The 22,312-nt window shown below is 37.7% G+C and overlaps 1 protein-coding gene across 3 annotated transcripts in view; it reads left to right on the forward strand.

Annotated features, from left to right (window-relative positions):
- Positions 1 to 22,312, forward strand: part of LOC104334200 (AGBL carboxypeptidase 4) — a 1,001,604-nt gene that overhangs the window by 386,403 nt on the left and 592,889 nt on the right. For all 3 annotated transcript variants that reach the window (XM_075424527.1, XM_075424528.1, XM_075424529.1), the window contains one exon: positions 14,261 to 14,477. In XM_075424527.1, the coding sequence (XP_075280642.1) occupies positions 14,261 to 14,477 (217 nt within the window). The remainder of the gene's footprint in view (positions 1 to 14,260; positions 14,478 to 22,312) is intronic.

Consider the following 22,312-nt stretch of genomic DNA (forward strand, 5'->3'; position numbering starts at 1 on the left):
CTTTCAGTATATATTTTTCCCATGCTTGCATATTTATAGTCATTAATGGAATGGGAAATGGCATCTACCTTCCTGTGTGTTAATGCTTAAGTCTAATTTATGAATCCTATTTAAAACAGTGGTTCACATTCAGCAGAACTGTGCATCTGCTTAAAGCTAAGCTAATGTACAACTGTAGGCAAAATGAGATTGATGTAAAGTCTTCTACAAACTTTTCAACCCATTTTAACAGTATGCTAAGTAATAGCTTAGTGTAATTTTTTTAATTAAGTGTAGGTGTATCAAATTTTCCCTATTATTGCAATGAAAATATCTTACCTTTTATCTTACTTCAGTATTCCATGGCTACATTTCCTAAAATGCTAGCCGTGATAGCTAACACACATTTATACGTATATATAACACTTCAGCAAATTCTTGTCCTATTTAAAGACCAGAGGGACAATGTTTGATACATGGTATAGCCTGAAAAAGCAACAGATATGAAATTGTGACTCCTGCTTGAAAGCCTTTAAATATTTAAGGTTATTACAATCTACATTTCCACTGTTTGTGTGTTTAACTTGATAGCTGTAGGAATTATATGTCGAATACCCTTACAAAATATTTCTACAAGTGTATGGACACATGTCCTGTCATTTTCCTGGAAATACACAGTATATGGAGCATTTTGAAGACAATTTGCTTATAAAACTTTTTGTATCCCATATGTTGCTTTCATTTCTTTGCACCTATCTTTTTAATTATCCAAGCAGGAATATTACTGGTTCTTGACACTATTCATAAGATTTTTAGATGCTTTCTTTCAAAATCTCAGCCTTATTGCCATATAGGTGCTTATTTTTAACATGAGTGCCAGTTCTACAAAGCCTTACTTGTCTAAAATGGAAGTTAGCATTTGGGGCAAACCTACAGAAATGTGAAACAGAGAAGTTCCTGAGACACATGCAAAGTAATCCTCTGAAAACCTTACTTCAAACAAAAGTAAAAGGCTGAAACAGTGCTGCTCGCTTCTCTGTAGGTTAATATTTTGTATGCAGGGTGGTTTAACCTGCGGATGGTAACAGTAGCTTAACAGCCTGAAACAAACTGAGGAGCATTACTGCTACCTATTAATATTTCATTTGCAAAACCTAAAGACAAAGCTGATAGAATTGATGGAATTTTGGTTTACATAGACTTTTCAGTGAAGGCTTCTATGTATGACTTCATGTTTAAATTACAATTTACAGTTAGTGCTTATCAGTGCAGGAAATATTGAGAAACACAGAAGGCTGTCCAAACATCTTGGGATCATTTTTGTATTTCCTTTTCTTAATTTTATCATTAAGGACTGCGACCTAAGACTCTCAGGGTTTAGCCTGCCTACTTTTTCCTCATCTGAAGTGCGTGTATTCCACAGTATTAGGAATATGTGATTATGGGCCTGGACTAGCAGCTAGTGAAGCATCTGCTTAGATAATCTCATTGATTAGGCTCTGGAAGTGCAAACATTTGAACAGTGATTTTAAGAGTAACCTCTCTGGAGCCTTACAGTGTATGCCTAGAAATCAATGAAGGCATAGTTTTTGCAAGTGCATGTATGTCACCTGTAGCAAAAACTACCTAATATAGATCTCCATACCTCTTCCCAGAGTATCCTGAAGATTCGGCTCAGAATCTTTGAGGGGCAAAGAGGGAGAAGGGTCTTCTATTGTTTAAATCATGCCCTGGGAACACTGAAAAAATACTTTAGTTGACAAGACGTGAAGTTCTGCATTGCATTGGTGATCACTGACTTGTGTATTGTGAGTTGTTGCATTTACAGTTCGTACCATGCTCTCACGGTGTATCAGCCTCCTTGCTGACCTGTGAACAGTGTGTATATTCTCTCACTATGTTTTATAACTGTCTAAAGAGGAAGGAAAGTGTCTAGAACTTTGTCATTACCTTTAGTAGCAAGAGAATGTGAAGAGTCTTTCAGGGCTCAATAAAACTTTGTGTAATCTAACAAAATGTATCCTCCATTTCCCTTCCCCTCACCATCATGTCTAGTTATACTGCAGAAGAGGGTAAAGGAGGTAATGCTCTTGCAGTCTAAACAAACTCAGCAGGGTGAAATGGAACAGTACTTTAAAATATGCATAAGGATTGCAGTTGCTCCATTTTGTGACACTGACTGTTCAGATAGAGGAAAAAAAAACAAACCACAGACTTTTCCTAAAATGAATACTTTTTTTAAAGGGCTATCAAGAAAAATGATGCTGGAACTATTATTGTGAAAAATTGGAGTGGCCTGGTTGATATCACGCGTACAGTTTGGAAAAACAAGATTAGTGCAACACATACCATTTTTCATTTTCTCCAGTCTTCAACAGCACCAACCATTGCAGCATCTCATTTTTTTAACTTGTGTTTAGGATGAGAAATCCCATGTGTGTACAATTGCTTCTGGCTGCCTCGTCCCTCTGCTCATAGCTTTTTCCCTCTGCTTGCATGTTTCTGTGTATTGCAAATAAGAAGTGACCGAGAGGGCAGGATACTTAGTCTCTTCTTAGATCAATACTACTCTGTGGGTCAGCAAGTAGGAATGTTTGAAAAGAACGAAGGAGGCAATTGTGTTTTTTTTTCCCCTGTAGACTGAGGCCAGCACCTTTGCGTTGGGTTCCTCTGTATTACCTCAGGAGGAAAGCCTGCATAGATTATTTCTGAACCAGTATCATCTGGCAAAAAGACCACTGTGAATAAGATAATGAAGAATTTAAATAATGAGAAAATATTAGATTTTTATTCCTCATTAAAATAAGAATTTTAATGTCTAGGTGGCCATCTATGTGGTTTTATTTCTTGGAGCTGGGCTCAGTGGGGGGAAGGAATTGAGATCAACATGTGTCAGAGCTGGGGGACCAGGGTGTATGCAAAGCTGTAGCTCTTGGTTTGTGAGCCAGAGTGTTGAAGTCTTGTTGCACATGTGTGTTCACATTCATCTTTCAAGAGAGGGGATTGCCATATTTGTTGTTCCCCTTTTAGCTAATGAAACTGAGACTCTTCCTTCCAGGCTTCTCTTCCAACCCTTCCCTCCCCCCCCCCTGTTTAATATGACAGCTCTGAGTGCTGTCTCTGAAAGGGGTAACTGCAGGACTCGAAAGCAGGTCTGCACAGCACAATGCAAGTTTAGCTCTGGAAATGCAGTATCACCATTGCCAACAACAAGCCATGTGCTGGTATGGGGTATGAATGGGAGACATACAGACTCTCCCTGTAGCAGGAGAAATGTGAGCGTGCTTGGAGATAGTTACTCTGTGACACTCCAAGAATAGGGGGATGTTGTAAAGTAGTTTTTTAACAGAGGAAGTTGGAAGGAGGGAATACCAAGGAGCTCATGAAGGAGAATGGAGAATAAAACTTGTGTATGTGCAAGATGTGTAGCCTGGGGAAAAAATAGAAAGTTTGCAATGCTGAATTTAAATTATTTGCCCTCACATACTTGCATCTTGTACATGTTTTAAAACTCTGTGCTTTCATGCGAAGATATCAGGTGGTTCTACATCATAAATCAGTCTTTATAGCAAACAAGGTTTTGGAGGTATCTATCTTAGACCTGTTCTTTTCTGGGAATAAAGATGAGGCGCTACCAGAGATTGAGAAGATGGGGCAAATTGATTAATTAAAAAGCAGTAAATCATCAGCCCCACATGATTTATGTATCAAAGAATTCTGAAGAATCTTAGGAATGAATTAACTGAACTGCTAACAAAGATATGCACTCTCATTAAAACCAAACTCTGTTCCAGAAGGTTCTCAAGTATCAGGGCTTTATCCTATATTTAGACCAGTAAGCATTACATCTGCACATTGCAAATGGTCGAAACAAGAATTTAAAAGGGAATAATAAAACACCTGGAAGATTGTGATGTGAGAGACTTTAATGAGAACAGCTTCAGCAAAGAAAAATAATGTCTCCCTATATTGCTTAGAACTCTGTGAATGTGCCCATAAAAAGAAATAGGAATGGCCATACTGGATCAGACCTAAAGTCCCTCTAGCCCAGCACCCTGTCTCTGACAGTGCCTGGTCACAGCCACGTGGGAAAGAGAGGAGAATAAAAAGGATAAGATAACCCTTTCTCCCTGGACTTGACTGACAGCAACAAGGGCTAGGTCTGAACGTAAGGGGGTCACTGCAAATGTGCTGACATCATCACTTTCTGAGAAACCAGTCCTGGGCTTACTGGTGCTCAGAGAGAGAATCAAAACCAGGGCCTCCCTGCTCACAAAAAGGAGTTAGATGGTAAAACAAACAATGTTTTCATAAAAGGGAGAGAAGTCTGACCAGCTAGATGCTCAGAGTAGCAATAACAATTCCTGAGGTATAATTTTAACAATAGTCTTTTCATCTAGCAAGGTCACTAGGTTGTTTTCACCTACTTTCATTCACAGTTTGAGATTAGCAAGTATTGCTGGTTAGTGAAGCCAAGCTGAGGCTATGCTAATCTGACGCGATGCACTCCGGGTGCTCTGTAGTCTCAGGCGCTCTCACCCACTGTTCGTTCCCAGTAGCTCCCACCCCTCTGCTGATAGGTTGTGTTGTTTCAGCCCTTGGAAGAGTAACCACGGTGCTGAGAACTGGCTGTAGGCTCTCAGTTTGTAGAAGAGGTGTAAGCAGCTTCTGGTGCTCCCACATCTTGCAAAAGGATTTAACTGAAGTCTTCTTTTTTCTTTTCTTTTTTTTTTTTTTCTTTTTTTTTTTTTTTTGAGGTGTAAACTTTGTATTTTGGTGCTAAATGCTATTCCTGGATTGACTCTCTTGGACAGAGTTAGTTGGCCTAGATTTCCACACATTTTCTCCACATGATGAAGTAACTCCCTTTGTAGCAGAAAAGTCTTTAAAAAATACAATTGCAATGTGTGCTAAAGGAAGGTGTTTCTGGCTTTCTCACCAGTCTTTTCTGTTTATCTCCCCTCGACTCCATCGGATGCCGCCCTTTCCCCTTGGGAATTCCTGGGAAAATTTGCCCACCTTTAGGTTTCAGCTACCAGGCTTATGAGGCAAGCTGCCTGACATAATGTATTTTGGCTTTTTAAAAGCTTGTGACAAAGTCTGTTGCAAGACACTGCTACAAAAGCTAAGTAGTCACATATGGTGACAGGGCAAGTACCATCATAGATCAAAAACTGACAAAGAACCAAAAAGGCAGAGGGCTAAGTGGTCAGTTTTCATCACAGTAAAAGGCTAGCAGCTGTGTTCCTTAAAGTTACCTATCAGGTCATATGCTAAATATATTTATTAATCATCTGGGGAGAGAGGTGAAGGATTAGGTGGTAACACTTACAAATGATGTAATTACTTAAGTAATTTAAGCCTGTAGCACACTGTTAGAAACTTCTGAGTGATCTAAACAAATTACTCAGATGGATAAAGAAGGTTCAGTCCTGATAAATGAGAAGTTAATATGTGGAGAAAACCACACAAAAATCTTATCGTCTAACTGAAGGGATAAAACCTGAACATTGCTGTTGGCGGTTCCATAAGAGAAGCCATTTGAGATGCTGTTATGGCAGAAAAAGTGAACAAGGTGCTAGAAGGCGTAAGAAATGGGACATTAAAGATGAGTTACTGAACTCCGTCTTCATTGCACGGAGACAGAGGATAGGATAAAGCATAATATTATGGGTAAGTCTGCCCAGCTAACAAAGTCTGATCCATGATGACAATTTCCTGTTTTCTTTTGTCTTTATCCTGCTCATACATCATCTACTATCAGAGATGCCCTGAGCTTTATCAGGAATAATATACATTGGGAAGGCTAAAGCTTCCAGAGGGTTTCAGATCTAACTAAGGACAGCTCAGTATCAACCGAGCTACAACTGGTAAAAATCTATTTCATATCCATTCTCCTTCCTTTTGTAGTTAACTAAAATTCATATCAAAATGACATAAATTAACCATCTCAACTTTGTATTTGGACTTTGAAATCATCAACAATTAAAACACAGGTTTCAGAATTCAGATGTTACTGAAATAATTCCTCAAGTTGGGGCGCTTATGAGACTTATAAATTATTCTTGCATAGAGGAGAAGTCACCTAAGACTAACCTAAATGAAGTTAAAATAGATTATAAAAATTATTCTTGCAGAAGAACAGGGAGTGGTGGGAATAGATGAACAGATGGGAAAGGGAGAAGAGGAGAGTGAAGAAAAGGCTAATTAGGTAATTGAGGCTAAGAGGCTATTAGAGCTGACCCAGTGGTCTACTGGTAGTGCAGTTCAGGGACTTGAACTTGGGATTGAGGTTGGTCCCACATTCCCAGGCCAACATGTGCTCCAAACATTGCGAGGACTCGGTTTTATAGCCTGTATGATCCTGTAAGTATGTGTTTCCCAGTCAACATAATCTGGAGGGATTGTGTATCAGATTATAGTGGAAACAGGAAAGAATAATGGAGTAAAATGCTGAATATGGACATGAGGACACTAAAATACTATAGTAGCATGTAAACTGTTTAGTGAAATTCTCTGGAATGCCTTTAAACTGGCTGTTGGAGAAAAATCTGATTGAATGAACATATTCTGAAGAGATCCTGAATGGGAATAAACTACTTCTCACCGAGCAGCCTTTCCTAAAATTTGTCTAGTATACGATTCTCTCAAGCACGGGTTTGGTTTTTTTTTTTCACATATAATAAATAAGGGAAAGGCCTGAAAGGTCTTTTATTCTTAAGTCATTCCATTACCTTGTTTCTGGCCAATTTGAAGCTGGTATGCTTGTGGTGTGCTAGTCCTGTTTCCTTCTTTCAGTCTTCTAACCTATCTTCCTTTCTGATCCAGTCAGTGATACACTTTCTTCTGTTTTTTATACTTCTATTTTCTCCCTGATGTCTGTATATTCAAACTGTCTTCTGAAGTTGTTGGTAGACTTGTTCTTTTATGGCCAGAGAGTCTGGTATAGGTCAAAGCCAGGACAAGCATTGCTCTGTGGTTTTCAGATTTATATGCTGAGGTGGAGTGTTTCTTGTCCTCAGCTTTTTCTAGTACAACGTTATTCAAGCTGACTTAATTCTTTTAAATCTCTGCTTTTTGAAAGTATTTGTGGCTATTCTTTCTCAATTGCTTCCAAAAACACTTGGTTTTCTTTTCTGCATTTTCCAAGCTTTGGAACTTTAGTGGTGTGTGTTCTGAGACGCTGCTGCTTCTCTCTTTCCTGACCTTACCCACTGCTTCTTGTCACAAATTCTCATTTGCCAATTTAAGTATTTAAAAAAAAATTTTTTTTTGACCCTGTGTTTGTTTTTTTTCCCCAGTAACTGCATTTCAGGACAGAAATGCTGGCTCCTGCATCCTTCTCTTTCATTCATGATGTCTTCAGAGGATCACGATGCATGTAGGGCTAACTTTGTTTTCTTTTCTTGTTCTAGTATTTTTGTGGAAAGTCAGCTTTTCTTCCTCTCTTTCTTCTTTCCTTTATAAGCACTGCATAGACATATTGCTGTTGAAGCAATACATGGCTGGAACACCTGTGGTCAGTAGGCAAATCATATTTTGAAAGCAGAAAAAATCAGCACCATTCATTATCCCTGCAGTTTAAAAGAGAGTTTCTGTAGAATAATTGCAGTATTGAAACTGCTGCTTCAGAGGCAAGTCACTGCGGTGTAAGCTTTAGCAACTGGACAGAACAAACAAAAGATGGAGGAGGGAGTACAGCTTTAGTTATAATGGTAGTCAGGAGGGAGAAAAGAAGGTAAATTGGCTGCTTGTCCACTGGAGACCCCACTTGTACCTGCTGCTGGCAAAAGATTTTGGATTTTGCTACCAGCTGACTGTTCCTCTAAGGCATATTTAAGTGTTTCGTTGAAAGAGGGCACTGTGCCCAAATCTGGACCTCTGTGAACACGTTTTATGTTTAGGGGCAGATAGACGAATGAGTGATGGACAACACTGAAGGAAACCTCCTCCCACAAAACCGTATTGATGTTTGGAGAACCTGAAACAACACTTCTCCATTTGGGGGATGCAAGGTTGTCCTGTCTTACATGAAGCTGCTTAAAAAGTCATTCAGTCATTTTAAAAAGTATTTCTTGCCAGCTTATAATTTAGCAGCCCTCCACTTCATAATGTTATGCTTATTCTGGTGAAATGAAGGATGATGATTTCATATCTGTCAACAGAACCCAGGAACAGGTTTTCAGCATTGCTTTAGATCTCATAATCATGATCTGCTGGTAGGGATCCTTCCATACTGCTTCACTGCTTCCCACAGGGTACACCCTTTCCTCAGCACTTCTTGTCACTTTTAGAAATAATGACTTCTACTGATTGCCTCTGAATTTAGGGAGAATGGTTTCATTATGCTTTTGTTATTGGTGTTATCATGGGACCTAGAAGACTGGCCCGTGGGCAATGACCACATTTCTGTGAGGTATTTTGCAAACACAGGACAAAGGACATTGCCCGCTGCTATTTACTATTTATTGCTTCTCCTCACCACGGAATTTTCCTTGTCAGAACACTGCATTATGTTGAAGATACAGTTTTGTCAGAACCCTTTCTTAGCAAGTCTCCTCTTAACTTAAGTCTTCTCCTTAGGAATTTAGGAAACATGGGGGACTAGCATTAGCTCATGCAAATCTTTTTCTAAAGTTTTGCCTTTCAAGTTCTGAAACAATAATAGTGTACTCTCAGGATATTTCCTCTATCTTAATACCAGCTCATGGGAGTGATTGTCTGATGTTTAGGTCTCAGAAAAAAAAGTATACCAGGTTAGACTACCAGCAATGCAGGTACTGAATACATATGAAGTTTTACCATGTTTATTACAAGCACTTAAAATGCAGTAGTTTTAAAAAAAAATTAAATGTGCCTACTCATTGCTTAATTATTCAATTAAGTTTTAAGAGAAAATAGTAAAAACCTCAGTGTTTTCCCCTTGAAATTGTAAAGAATTCAGAGATTTTATGAGTGATCTTTGTACAGTCCATTTTTGTTTGAATTCCCTAGTAATCTTTATAGAAATTACTTTATTTCAATTAACATTAACCCTCGAAGGCTGTATGCCTAATATCTAGATTTCCTGATTTTTATGAAAGTCATTGAATTACACAATATTTTGATTTTTATACTTAAGAAGAAAAGAGGTATTTGTAAATGTGGAACACCTTGAGGTGCATAGTAGACTGTTAAAAGTTATAAAAATATTTGGAGAATATTCTAATACATATTAAGAAGAATAAAAGCAGGACTTATTTTGCAGTGTCTGAAACTGAGTTAGCTGTGCCAAAACCCATTCAGTGGTCTGTGAAAAATATTTAACACCATGTGACATATTCACTGTCACTCCATGCTCTGTGAATCAAATATAAAATTATGTGCAAGAAAAAACCCTAAAAACTTATTTTGTCACAAGTAAGCTAGGAATTTTGAAGATGGTCAGCTCCACTTGTCAACAAGAATAAGCAAAAAGAGAAATAATGGCTTAGACTAACAGAGAAACAAGTCAGTAAGGCCTTCAATTTGAAAGGGCTGCCTCCCAGAAGAGGAGTTTGCGGTGCATGGGTAACTTCCTTGTATTTTCTCCAGAGTTTGTTGGATTCCTTGCAGTTAATAAATAGGGACATCCAGCTTTAAGAATAAAATTTGAACACTCAGAAGGAGTAGCTAGATCTGGTATTTTAGGTAGCATCAGTGAATACCTGAAGATTATTTTCCAAAGTTGAATTGGAACCAGGTTTTGTGCTTCAAATGTCTTTAATATTTAGGCTTGGTTTCCTCTGAGATTGTGACTCGGCCCCACTCCTTTGAATTATATACTCAAGCTGGGATATTTGTAAAATTGTTAAGTTGTAGCCCTACATCTGCTAATTGACGGCAGTTGAAAATGATCACCACAGTGTGTCACCACAGCTAACACTACATTGCAATCTGATTCACTTGAGCATTTCTCTACAAGTCAGATTACTTAATCTTTATTTTGGCCATTGATCTTTTACTGCACCTGCAGCTTTTTGTTTTTCCTCCAAAGATCATCATTTTACTTGAAGTTGAGTGACCGTGATATGTCTAACCCAATCCTGTAGAGGCAAGGAACTGGATAATTACTTCACAAGTGCCATATTAAAAGCAGTCCAAAAACTGTTTAGGCTGCTCATTAAAGTCATTGGGAATCTGGTTGGGCAAGACCTGTCTACTTTGGTCATGTAATAGCGGGGGGAAAAGTGGTCCAACAATTGTTTTTTTTCTAGTTATTTGTGTTGTGGTACCACAAAAGGATTTGTATTTAAAACTTAAAGAAGAGATGTCACATAGCAGCACCCCCTCCTCCCGTATTTGTTCCTCAAAGTCTTGATTAACTCCCAAATTTCAAAGGGAAATAAGATAGCAGAGAAAATAAAGCAGAACAGATAATAAAATTTGCCTTTAAGATCAAAATTACTAGAGTTGAAATCAAAACTATGTTTGATATTTAGGATAAAATTTTTGAAGCTCAGTAATGTGTAATACCCCTCACTGCCTGTTGTAGTAGAAGAGTAAAATCTGGAGGCCTTTGAAGTTTTCAGGTTTTTGAGACTGAATGAGGACTCCAGGGTTGGTGGTTTATTTTGTGGGGTGTTTGTTTGTTTGTTTGTTTTTGTAAACTGACAAATTTGATCTTATTGGATGCTACTAAAACAGGGTAAATGTCCTGACTCCAGACTGCAATGTAGCAAACATATAGGAACAGACAAGTAAGCTTACACGCACACTTGGAGTACAAATCTGTTCGGTTGGGAATGCTGCCTTGTCAGATAGAAGAAGACATTCAAGCCCACTGGCTCAAACTTTTGACTGGCACTGGACTATGGGAGTCAAAATAGTGAGAAAATCTTAATTTCTGTGCTTCTGTCTTCTTTTGACAGAATTTCGCATTTAAGACTAGGCAGCCTGAATTTGTTTCAAAATGGTGTAAAATATCAAGCTTCATTTCTGTAAATATATTTCTAAAATCAGACTGGAAATTAGTTGCTTGCATGTAATGGTGTCTGGCTGTGCTTAGAATTGGGGTGGTTCTCCTTTTAATAACCATTAGGAAGCACCAAAATCCAGGCAGTGGTGTATCAATTAGCGGGGTGCATTTCTTAGTGAGATCTGCCTGGAAATGCAAAATGACAAATCTGAGCATTATGCTTTCTACCATCATTTTGCTTTCCTACCTGTAACTACAAATCAGCTTCATTGTGACTTACAGTGTAAGAAGTTGGCGCATTTCTGCAGATCCATGATAAGATATTTTTCTCTAGTAAGAAATGCATTTAGACTTTGCATTCTGAATCTGTCCCTGCCAGGCCCTAGGTGCATTAGTATTCCACTGGCAGCTGCCTGTAGGTAGGAATATTGTTTTTGTCCATAACCAGAGGGAACAATCAGACTAAGCTGTTCCCCAGCTATAAACCAGCCAAAGTAATTGGGTTTAATTTTAATTTTTGTAATAGCTTTAAATTAATAGGAGCAGCTGCTGCCACAGTGTGTGGGTGTCCTTTTCCAGAAGGCATAGAACAAAAAAGGGAAAGAGTAAACAATAGTGCGTCTAGGACACAAAGGTTAATTCAAGAACTGAGCAATGTCTTTTCGTTATCAAAAACTCAGTTGGTGAGATCTAGCACTGTGTCTCTTTTCTTTCTTTTTCTTTCCCTTTTTTTCTTTTTTTTTCTTTAATTCCCTGATAAGATCTCAATCTGATTAGGCTCCTGTGTGTGAAGATGTGTTGTTGGTATCTAAACGCTAACTCTCTTTCTCTATATGACTCACAAATAGATTAGCAGTGACAAAGTGCTAGGAGAGATAAAAATAGATTAGCAGTGACAGGAGTACTATTATAATTATTTTTGGAAGAGATGGTTTGAATTAAGAGTTTGGGCACTTTCTGCCCTGAGAGGGTGAATTTAAACCTAGGAACTGAGGATGGTTTCTGCTGCTGTGTCAGACACCAGATAGTGAAATGTCAATACCAGATGTCCTAGACATCGAGATTAGCCATAATAGCCAAATGCAGCCATAAAGTGATGTGTCAAAGTGGATAATAAAACAGATGCTTGGCTTCTATAATGAAGGGGAAAGGGAATGAAATATCAAAAGTGCCTTTAATACATTAACAAAGTTGTCTTCAACTTGCTTGAAAGTAGAAAGTTATTGAACCAAGGAGAACTATGTCATTTAAACATTAACTATCAGCAGATGAATTTCAATTAGCATTAGCCTTTCTAAAGTCCTGAATTTCCTCCTATTGGTCTCATTTTACATCAAATTTTTATAGCATAAAGTGAGGCTTGTCCTTTATTATTTCTCCCATGCTAATTTGGAAACAAATAAAGTTCAACAACTCAGCAACATACTGTTTAAACTTGCATTAAGATTTGAGGACTGGGAGCTAGAATACATTTACCCACTGCCATATCATCTGCTTGATTTGAGATCAAATGAGGGATGTCCTATAGCACTCCAGAGTAACGGTGAATGATAGAAATATGTTAAGATACTAGAGAAACCTATTAGGTTAGGGTACTGCATGCAGACGGCTGGTGGCATTTTTCCCCTACTGATACTTTAAAAAAAAATTAGAACAAATGTTTTTCTGTCTTTCACATATGTGGCTTAAAAATCGTTTTCAGATCTTGGTGCTAAGCAAATGCCTTATTTTACCAAAATACTGAAGTAAATTCTTGAAGCCCTGAATGTTCAAGAACCAGGGCAATAAAAGGGGCAAATAAATTATTATTTCAAGTCTAATTAACTGCATCACTGGCTCTTTATTGTACTTTTTCAAGAACATCTCAATTCTTTTGTGTTTCTCTTTGTAGTTCTTGAGTCTTGCTGATCAGACTCCTTAACTGCTGCTAATTGGCAAACATGTAATTCTGCATAATGAGAAGGTTTTGTCCTCTATTTCGTATTAGGAATGAAAGGCCAAAACTGATGCTCTGCAGTAGACCAGCTTCTCGGAACTATTACAAAGAGGCACATTACTACTGCTATGTCTGTAAATATTATTATGTTTTCCCTTACCAGGATCCTAGTTTAGTTGAGATCTGCTGCAATCATTAGGTGAGACCTGTTTATAATGTTGCGTAATTGAATAAGTTAGAATCTGCAGGACCGTAGTATTTTGTTGCCAAACATGACTGGTAAGCTAGTTACATCAAATTACAAGTGAGTGGCATGACTAGAGAATCTCCTGTCTAAATAAAAGTAGAAAATACATCTATGAAATGAAAAAAGTGTACAGACAGAAATATCGAACATCTGTAGTCCATAGAACAAGTGTTTGGCCCACCTCTGAAATGTTACTCATTTCTGTTGAGAAATAACAAAATAATTGCAGTTGGGTGAATGATGTCAGGCAGACATTTGTTATTCCTTAAACAGATACTAGCTTGATAACAATGACATAAATGTCTCTATTATAATTGTTTACTGTCATGTATATTCATTTTTATCTTATCAGCACTATAAGCCAGAACTCTCAAGGAGGGCAGCAATCCAATTTGGAACAGGACCAAATACCCTTTTCTCCTTTGCTTTCTAATTTAGGACCAGGTTATTTTCCATGCCTGAAGTTTTTTGTTTGGTTTTTTTTGGGGGAGGGTTGTGGGTTTTCTTTGGTGGTTTTTTTTTTCTCTTTCATCTCAAGAATTTATCTTTTCTTCCGTTGATTGGCTAGGTGTTGATATATCCCCGGACTATTAAGGATGTTAGGGATAATAAAAATATAAAGATGTCCTGAATTTTGATGTAAGAGTTCTGTCCAATGTTGCCTTATATTGACATTCCTTCGTTCATTACGCCTTGCCTCTGTGCTGGCGAATTAGGCCCGTATCAAGGGATGTAGCCACATTCCAGCTTACGTGGTGGTATGAGATTGCACCAGCTTGATAGTCAAGTAGAGGATAGCTTAACTGCCTGTGCACCATTTTCATGCCTTGGGAGTGGGTTTCTCTGGTTGTGTGATGCTGTCCCTTGTTATGGTGGCTCTGCCAGCTCGGGCACCTGGATGGAGCTGCAGTCCTGGTGGGGCGACAGCTGCACTGGCACAGTAGTTGTGCCATGCATGGGTCCCTGGCATGGAGGCTGTCCACATGAGTGCTCCAAAAGGCAAGCTCTGGGATCGGCTCGCACGCTTCTGAGCTTTTCAAGCTGTTACACCTCATTTACTTTAGAAGAAGCTCGAATTTCATGCAGCCTTTTTTAATGTTCAGATTTCTTATATCAACGTATATATATGTCAATGTATATATATGTTGGTTTTGTTTTTTAGGCAGAGAATACCCTCGAAAAATGTGTATTACTATCGCTGTCCAGATCACAGGAGGAACTATGTCATGTCATTTGCTTTTTGCTTTGACCGAGAGGATGACACTTACCAATTCGCTTACTGCTACCCCTACACTTATACTCGCCTTCAGCACTATCTTGACAACCTACAAAGGAGGAACATGGACTACTTTTGCAGAGAACTGCTAGGACTCAGTGTGGTAAGTAATAGACATGCTTGCCAAGTAGCAGGCTTCATTATGAGCATCTACCCTTAAATGCTTATAGAGTATAATTCAGCATCCCTGCTAAAGTACACCTGTGCACATATTGTTTTTACTGCTATCAATGACACACGAGGTAGTGTACCTGTATGGTGAAACACAGACAAGTGCTAATTTAATTTCACAGAAAATATTTCCTTTGCAACATGCAAGGCAATACTAAAATCCCCTGTAGGATCAGTTCACCTTTGAAGACATTAAAGGATGAAATTGAAAGAGCTTTATGGAAGAAATGTGATTTTTAGAGTACTCTGTCCATTTGTCTTTCTGGAAGAACTTTTCTGTTCAGAAGGAAATATGTGTCTTTGGAATTAGAATATAGGTTTTCTTTGTAAAATAATGCAAAACATACAAAACCTACCTATTTTTAAACTCTCTTAAAATGTCTGCTTTTGTGACTTGAAATTAAAAGGGTTTTAGTAGTCTCAGTGTAGTTCCTAGTGGTCACATGAGAGTGAAAAATGCTAGTTCTTCTGGTGCAGGAAGGAGGGTTAACGATAAGGCTGAACTTTTGCTCACTTTGCTATAGTCTTTCTCTGAAATGTTGCCTGTCCTGAAGATTTGGAAAGCATGACTCAACCACTCCTATATCAACTCAGAAATCATCAGATTAAAAAATGATGGCTGAAATCTTGTTGTTTTTTTTTTTTTTTCCTTTTGCATTCTTAGGCTTTATAGTGCATTTGTTGCACATTCTTAATCTTTTCTCTAAGATTCAAGTTGGTATAAACTTGTAGCATGTGTGTGTCAGAAAAAGAAAGCTGCGGTTCCTACAGAGGCTGCTGACCCTATCTGGGGCGTTAAAAAGAATCGCAGCGTATATTGTGAAAATCAGAATGAAATCATTTGTATAGTCTGCACTGGATTAAATAAAAGGCTTCCAGCATTTAAGCAGGCCATTGAGATCCCTATGGTGGCAAAAAACTTGGAGGAAAGGAATTAACTTACAGAGAAGAGTAAAAACAGAAATCACAAAAGAAAGCTTTTTTTTAACCCTTTTGTCGTTTAAATACAATTCTTGTTCTAAAGATAACATATCCCTGAACTGGTATTAATTATTAATGATTCCAATTAGAGGGACAAACAATTATAAGAGAAAGGGGTATTAAAAAAAATAGAAAAGTAAAATCTTCAGGGGGTAGGAGGAAGGAGCACTATCGTTTTAATGTGTGTAGGGTTTTAATTATTAATCTTAGAGGACAGAGCTGTCATTACTTCTATAATGAAACTGAATTTGTTTCCTTTCACTCTGAAAATAGTGTATAAACAGTCACATTTGCATATTCATAAAACCCCTGATCTGACTGATTAAAACACTGAGATAGAAGGATTTGTCTTTTATCTGCATTTTGACAGACAGAGCTGTACTCTTAAATCTTGTTAACATTGTGTTACCAGTAGTTGCTAAATATTATTTTTCATATTTCAGCAAACTAAACAAACAGATGCCATTCAAAATGTGGCAGGAAATGTGCTGTGTATAAGTCCTGATTTTATATCTATATGTACACACACAGTATGTTTTGCAGAAATTGATATGGTAACATTTTGCTGCTCACCATGCTGATCTGTGTAAAAAGCTTCTGAATCAGGCTCATGCTGTAATCTTTGTAAGTAACATTACAATCTCGGAGCATTTCTGGCTTTTCTCCACACACAACTGTCCTAGAACAGCTTGGTAATTTAATGTCTCTGCTGAGCTTGAATAGACAATTTCCATACGTTCTCTGCAAGTTAAATATTTTAACATAGAGCTTTGTTGTTATCATACATCTTTAAATGGTGAAAAACAGAATCCTTCAGTCTTCACTGCACAGTGCTTCAGCAAAGCAGAAGCTAGCTGTACTTTAGAGAATTGCGTGCCATATAGGATAGATTTAGAGCTAAGAATGCAAGCTCCGTCCCTGCTCTGGCCCCTTATGTAAGGTAAGAGGACTCAGACTGGCATAAAGATGCCCTTAAAAGCTCTATTCCTGGTGAAGGTACAATACCCCTGGTAACACATGGTGAAAGGTAACCTAAAGATGCCGTCTAAGGACAAACGCCAAAGTCCTCATGCTGGGCATGGGGCTGAAGCAGGGCAGTATGTTAGGGGAAGGCTGTGGCATATGTGTTGAGCTGTTGTGTAGCCACCGATACCCTCTTGTTCATTCCAGGAGAATTCTACAGTTCCCTGCATCAGTTTGTGGTTGTGAGGTTGGAGAATGGTTTGAAACAATTTCGCTTCTCCTGGATTATGAAGTTTTTAACTGTGCCTCTTGGACACAACAGAGTCTCATCACGGATCTTTTTATTTTTCTTTGTCGTGGAACAATAAAATGCAAGTCACAAGAAACTAAGCTTAGATGATTACTCCTGAAGGCCTTCTGAGTGCACATTTTGCTGCATGTAATGTTTTCAAGGCAATCTAATTTCTAATCTAATTTCATATGTTCTCTAAAGAAAGCACTATGCCTCCATTAACTCCTTAAATACTTTCACTAATTCTGTGAAAATTAAAAGTGAAATATCAGTATGGGATATGTAATTGTCATTAGGATGCAGAATGGCAAACTTGTTCAGAGCCAAATGGCAAAGATTCCCATTGCTAGTCTGAATGGATAACTTAGCTGTTCTATTTCTGACCTTTTAATGTTTATATTCTTTACTTCAGAGAGCTATCCCACATCCTAGATGTGCCAAATGGCCTTGAAAATAGTCTCTTCTGCAAGATAGCTATGATGATCACCCAGGTATCATTTAAACTGCCATTTACATTCTGCCTTTTTTGGCCTTAGGTAACTTCAGACTTTCTATGGTTTCTCCCGGCAGATCAGAAGTTTAAAATCTGTGAGGATTTTTTGAATTGTTTAATTATTTTTTTGCATATTATTGACGTGTCTCTCATCTTGGCATATATTTTGTAGTATTTTAAAGCATAATATAATAAAATTACATTTCTGTGTAAATATAAGCACAGGCTCAATTTAAATTTACAGTATCTATTTTCCAATACAGTCTTGTGCAGTTACAGTTATGTGTAGCATTATAACCAGTATTTCAGAATTGACAAAATTTTTGAGTGTGTCATCATATGAAGCTGGTAGTCTAAATTAGCTGTTCATACCCGAAGTGTGTGGACAATTGATGAGACCTGTACCTCTGCTAGTATTCCACTATCGCAAATAATATATTAAATGAGTTTTGGTGAGCCTGGCTCAGCCTCTACAGCCCACTTCAGAAATCACCTCTGGCTTGGCAATATTTTCATTACTCACTCTAAAGAGAGCCAAGATTAATTGGAGACAGATAATTCCTTTCACCCCATTAGGCAATGGTGCTTCCAAATTATACTTGAGGAGAATTGCAACTGCACATACAAACCACAAGCCTCAAAGGGACTTTCACAGCACACAGAGACTGGAATATGGAATTCTGTTAAATTAAATATTAAACATACATATTTTAAAACAAGAAGGCAATATGTCTAATGTAGAGCTCTGTATGCGAGCCAATCTCTTAAGTCAGACATGAGATACTGAATGAAACAGATTGGAACACAAGGTGCTTCATTCTGACTCCACACCACTTTGGAGCATGCTTTTAATTTACTGAGTTACTCTCAATTTATACTGGTATCAGAGAGATCAGAATGAGGCCCTAAGACTATGAAACTGCACACCAGATGTCACTTTGCTGGTTCATTGATCAAATATCCCTTATTTACCATCTAAATTGCTGGATACCCCTGTAAAAATAGTTGATCGGTTCTACTGATATCTACTGGTCCATTTTTAACTGCTCAGTTATGACTGTTTTAAAGCATGAAGCAAAGAAAATAGACAATATTTCTAAGGTTAAATTTCCCATTTCTGTGTTCAGGACCAGGTTATGTAATAACAGTTCTGTAAAAGAAAAGTATACTCTTCGTCTTCAAAAAAACCTAGAAGTTACAGGCTTCAGTGGGATGTATCATTCCTTTGAAATCACGTTGATATCAGATTCTGTGCTTTCTAATGGATTTAAGTGCAACTGGGTTGAAATGTCATCTAAATGCAATTTGTGGCAATTTACTTGGTCTGAAAAAGGCCACAGAAACAATGCTCAAAAAAAGTAAGCCCAACTTCTCATTTCTCTAGAATGTAAAAGTACACCTACATGTACGTTCAGGGCACATTCTCTTCATTCAGTGGTGTGTCTGTTTACTCATAAAGTACTGCTGTTCCCATAGCATTCACAATGTGAACATCATCCCAATACCGTATTTGAGATTTTAAATGTTCCTGCTACTATTTTCTTAGCTGGGTTGGATATAAGCAGAAGCAGAATTGGACCTAAAAATAACACCACAAACAGTTCTTTCTGAAACAAAATATGATTTATAGTGTATAATAGCACAGTGTGCTACCAGGGAAATTATATAAATAAAATGAACAATAACAGGAAAGTATTCTATGCCATCAGTTTTAAAGAAAATTTCTTTGTTAGAATTTAAAGGAAGTTCTGGGAGATAAACTGGCTTGTGGGAATCATAGACAAGGAAAGACAGGCGAAACTATGTTACTGTTGAAAGTTACCATCTGTCTATAGGATATATAAAACTGTTCCTGGTAAAAACAAGAAATACTTTGGTTTAACTTGGCAGCAGTATGTAGTTTTAGAAAAAAACACCTCAAAATCATCATTGACAGTTAATATTGTGCAGGGTTACTAAATGTATAAGCTGGTTATTTCTTCAGTTCCAGAAAGAGCATTGTTTCATATAGTAAAATAATTTCTAGAAGGATTTGCATAAATTATTGTTTATCTAACTGTGAGTAAAAAATCTCAAACTGGGAAGAAGACTTCAAATCTTGTGTCAGTTTTTCAGCTTATATTTTATAACTGCCCTTGTCCATTGAAAAACTATTAGAAAAAAAAGTGTTTGGAACTTTCCAAAAAAGAAGCTTTAAGCATAAAGAATTCATTGAGTTAAGAAATCACCTGCAGAAGAACTGTCATGATCCACTTACGAAGAAAACCTCCTGAAAGGGATGACAGTAAATGAGTTATATGTGGTGGTGTTAGTCTATACAAACTTTTCATGCATAGGTCCCAGACTGCACCCTTTCATCCTATAGCCACACAGCAAAACCTTTGGAAAGTCAGTGACCTTTCTGAAGTTTTCACTGGGCTTTCTGTAGCTGTGCAGGCTGGCCTTTTGCTTCACAGCTCTTCCATTTCCATGTCAGGCTCTTCATCTCACCTTCACTCCACACTTGTCCTTCACATGGTTTGCCCTTTCTTTGCCTCAAACCTAACCTTCCGTTTTCTTTCCATTTAGTTTATACTTTCCTGAGCTAACTACAAGAAAGAAGTTGTGACATTTGTTTGCTGCTGTTCTGTTACTGGTTCTGCTTTGTTCTTTCCCATTCATTCACCTTATCTCTTTGAGTTGTGAAGGGAAAATCCAAAATAGCTGTTCGGTCTTTTAGATACCAGGATTGCATAAGGTAGTCATGTTCTCCTCTATACGCTCAATATCCCCATCTCAGTGCCATTTCATGTGACTTTGTATCCTCGTCTATGACCTGTCTTCCCTGTCCTTATATCTTTTGTGGTCTGTATTTGCTCCATCCTCTAATATGTAAGCCAACATTTCCAGAGAAGCTGATGTAATGCATGGTTTGTCCAGGCTTCAATCTGGAGAGAAAATATGAATAATCTAGCCAGTCATTCTCACACACATGAACTAATATCCAAGTGCAGGAAGGTCACTCTGACACACATGAACTAATACCTAAGTACAGGAAAGCATTTCAGGGTCTGAACTTCAGGTAAGAGACAGATATTACTCCCTCCTGTCCTCAGCACTTTCTACTGCTTGGCTGGGTGCCACACAGCTCAGTGTGATAGCTGTAATGCCAATAGGAAACAAACTGTCTTCGTCCACACAGTTCAACCCCCAGATCTGGGCAACTGTTTTTAGTTACTCCACCCTAAGCTTTTGGGGACATGAAGCACCTATTTTACTTTCCGTATTTAGTGCCTTGCTCACTAGAGCTCCTTTTTAGTAGATGCTTAGGAAATAACATAGTACAACCAATTAATATAATTCCATCAAACAAGCAAGTCTGAGGTCCTGTGTATGCACCAATGTAAAGCTTTTTGTGGGTTTAAAATTTACGTAGTTGCCCTAAAGGACACGCAGGTATTTTGAAAACATGTACGGCCCTAAGAAACCAGTGAAAATCCTAGAATACATTCATTCTTCTTTCACTTCCATTTACAGAAATTTGTTTTCCCTCTTTTGTAGCACAGTGCTAAGCAATAATTACCAGGTTGATAGTGATGCTGAATGGACTTGCATGTAGGGGAAAATCGTGCTATGTGGAGCTGTTAGCTACATTTGCCCCGTAGCACTTTGCTGCATCGACTCTGCTGGGATTTTGACTGTGTTTGAGTTGGTTTCTATTGAGATCTCCTGAGTGGTGACTGTGTAATCCATCGTGTGGGGCTTGAGTTTTATTTAATCTGTATGCTTTGATTGTAGACCCAGGAGACACTTAGCCTGGCCTGCATTACCTATGGGGCTGGGACCTTGCGATTGAAAGCTTCTTTAACAATTTTAAAGTTTGATCAGTCCAAAGGATTTGGATTTATGCCTTTTAATTTAACCAAAGGAAGAATTATTTATTGATTTAGCTTTATAGTAACTATATAAAGTTATATAAAATCTCTAAATACCTTAAGCAAAATCTTGTTCACATAATTTGTGTAAACTGAGCGTTGTGGCTTTGATCCAGGAAAACACTTAAGCATAGATTTAAACTTAAGCATGTTAAATAGTCCTGTTGAAGTCACTGGCACAGTTCATGTCTTCAAGTTACATGTGTGTAAAAATGTCTTTAAGCTCCGAGGTCAGAACTATCAACACTTTGCAAGATCAAGGCCTGGTGCCCTAATGTTTTGCCATTATCTTGTACTACCACTATAACAACATGACTACAGGATAAAAAATAATAATAATAAAAAGATCCTAGAATTTAAACGCAGATTCTCAGTATTTCCAGACAAACCTACTTACAAAATAAGGAGGAGTACTGATGTTTTCAGTCTTATATGAATGTAAATGGATCTGGCTATAGGTTGACTTATATTTCCTCTCTTTTTAAATGGTTGCTTTAATAAGCTCCCAGGGACTTTCTTGTCTAGAATTTCACCTTGACCTACAGTACACCGACACTGCTGAAGCTGAGAGCTAAATTAAAGATCTGGTTGTAGGATATGAAAAGAATCTACTTGCCAGTTATTGGTAGCCAATGGATTTGGCCAGTGACTTCATTCACTCGTTACAGTATAAGAATAAAACAAGTTCACAATGAGGTAGATATGGTTTCAAATAACTTTTCAGTATTACAAAATTCCTCCTGCACAAGATTTTTAAGACTTATGTGTAAGACTGCGAGCCATTTACTCCCACTTTAAGCATAATGTAACAAATAAAGCATTCAAAAGTAAACAAATAAAATTTTTTTTGTCACATTCAGTGAGGGTTTGAGGTTTCTACATACCTTCCTCCACCCTCTCTTTAGATTCATTTTTCTAGTCGTAATGGTATATACCTAATAGATAATACCAATATAACTCAACCAATGCAAAGTAGTTTCAAATTTGATTTAAGGAAGCATTTATTTGTCTGTCACTTCATTTTTGGATATTTCATTGCTTGTCTGCATCTAGCTGGTGAAGCTGGTGCAGGTAATGGATTCTGCAACCATTTTTGCAGTTCTCTATAAGTATGCTGAATACCT

Source organism: Opisthocomus hoazin, chromosome 6, assembly GCF_030867145.1.
Source record: "Opisthocomus hoazin isolate bOpiHoa1 chromosome 6, bOpiHoa1.hap1, whole genome shotgun sequence".
Lineage (NCBI taxonomy): Eukaryota > Metazoa > Chordata > Aves > Opisthocomiformes > Opisthocomidae > Opisthocomus > Opisthocomus hoazin.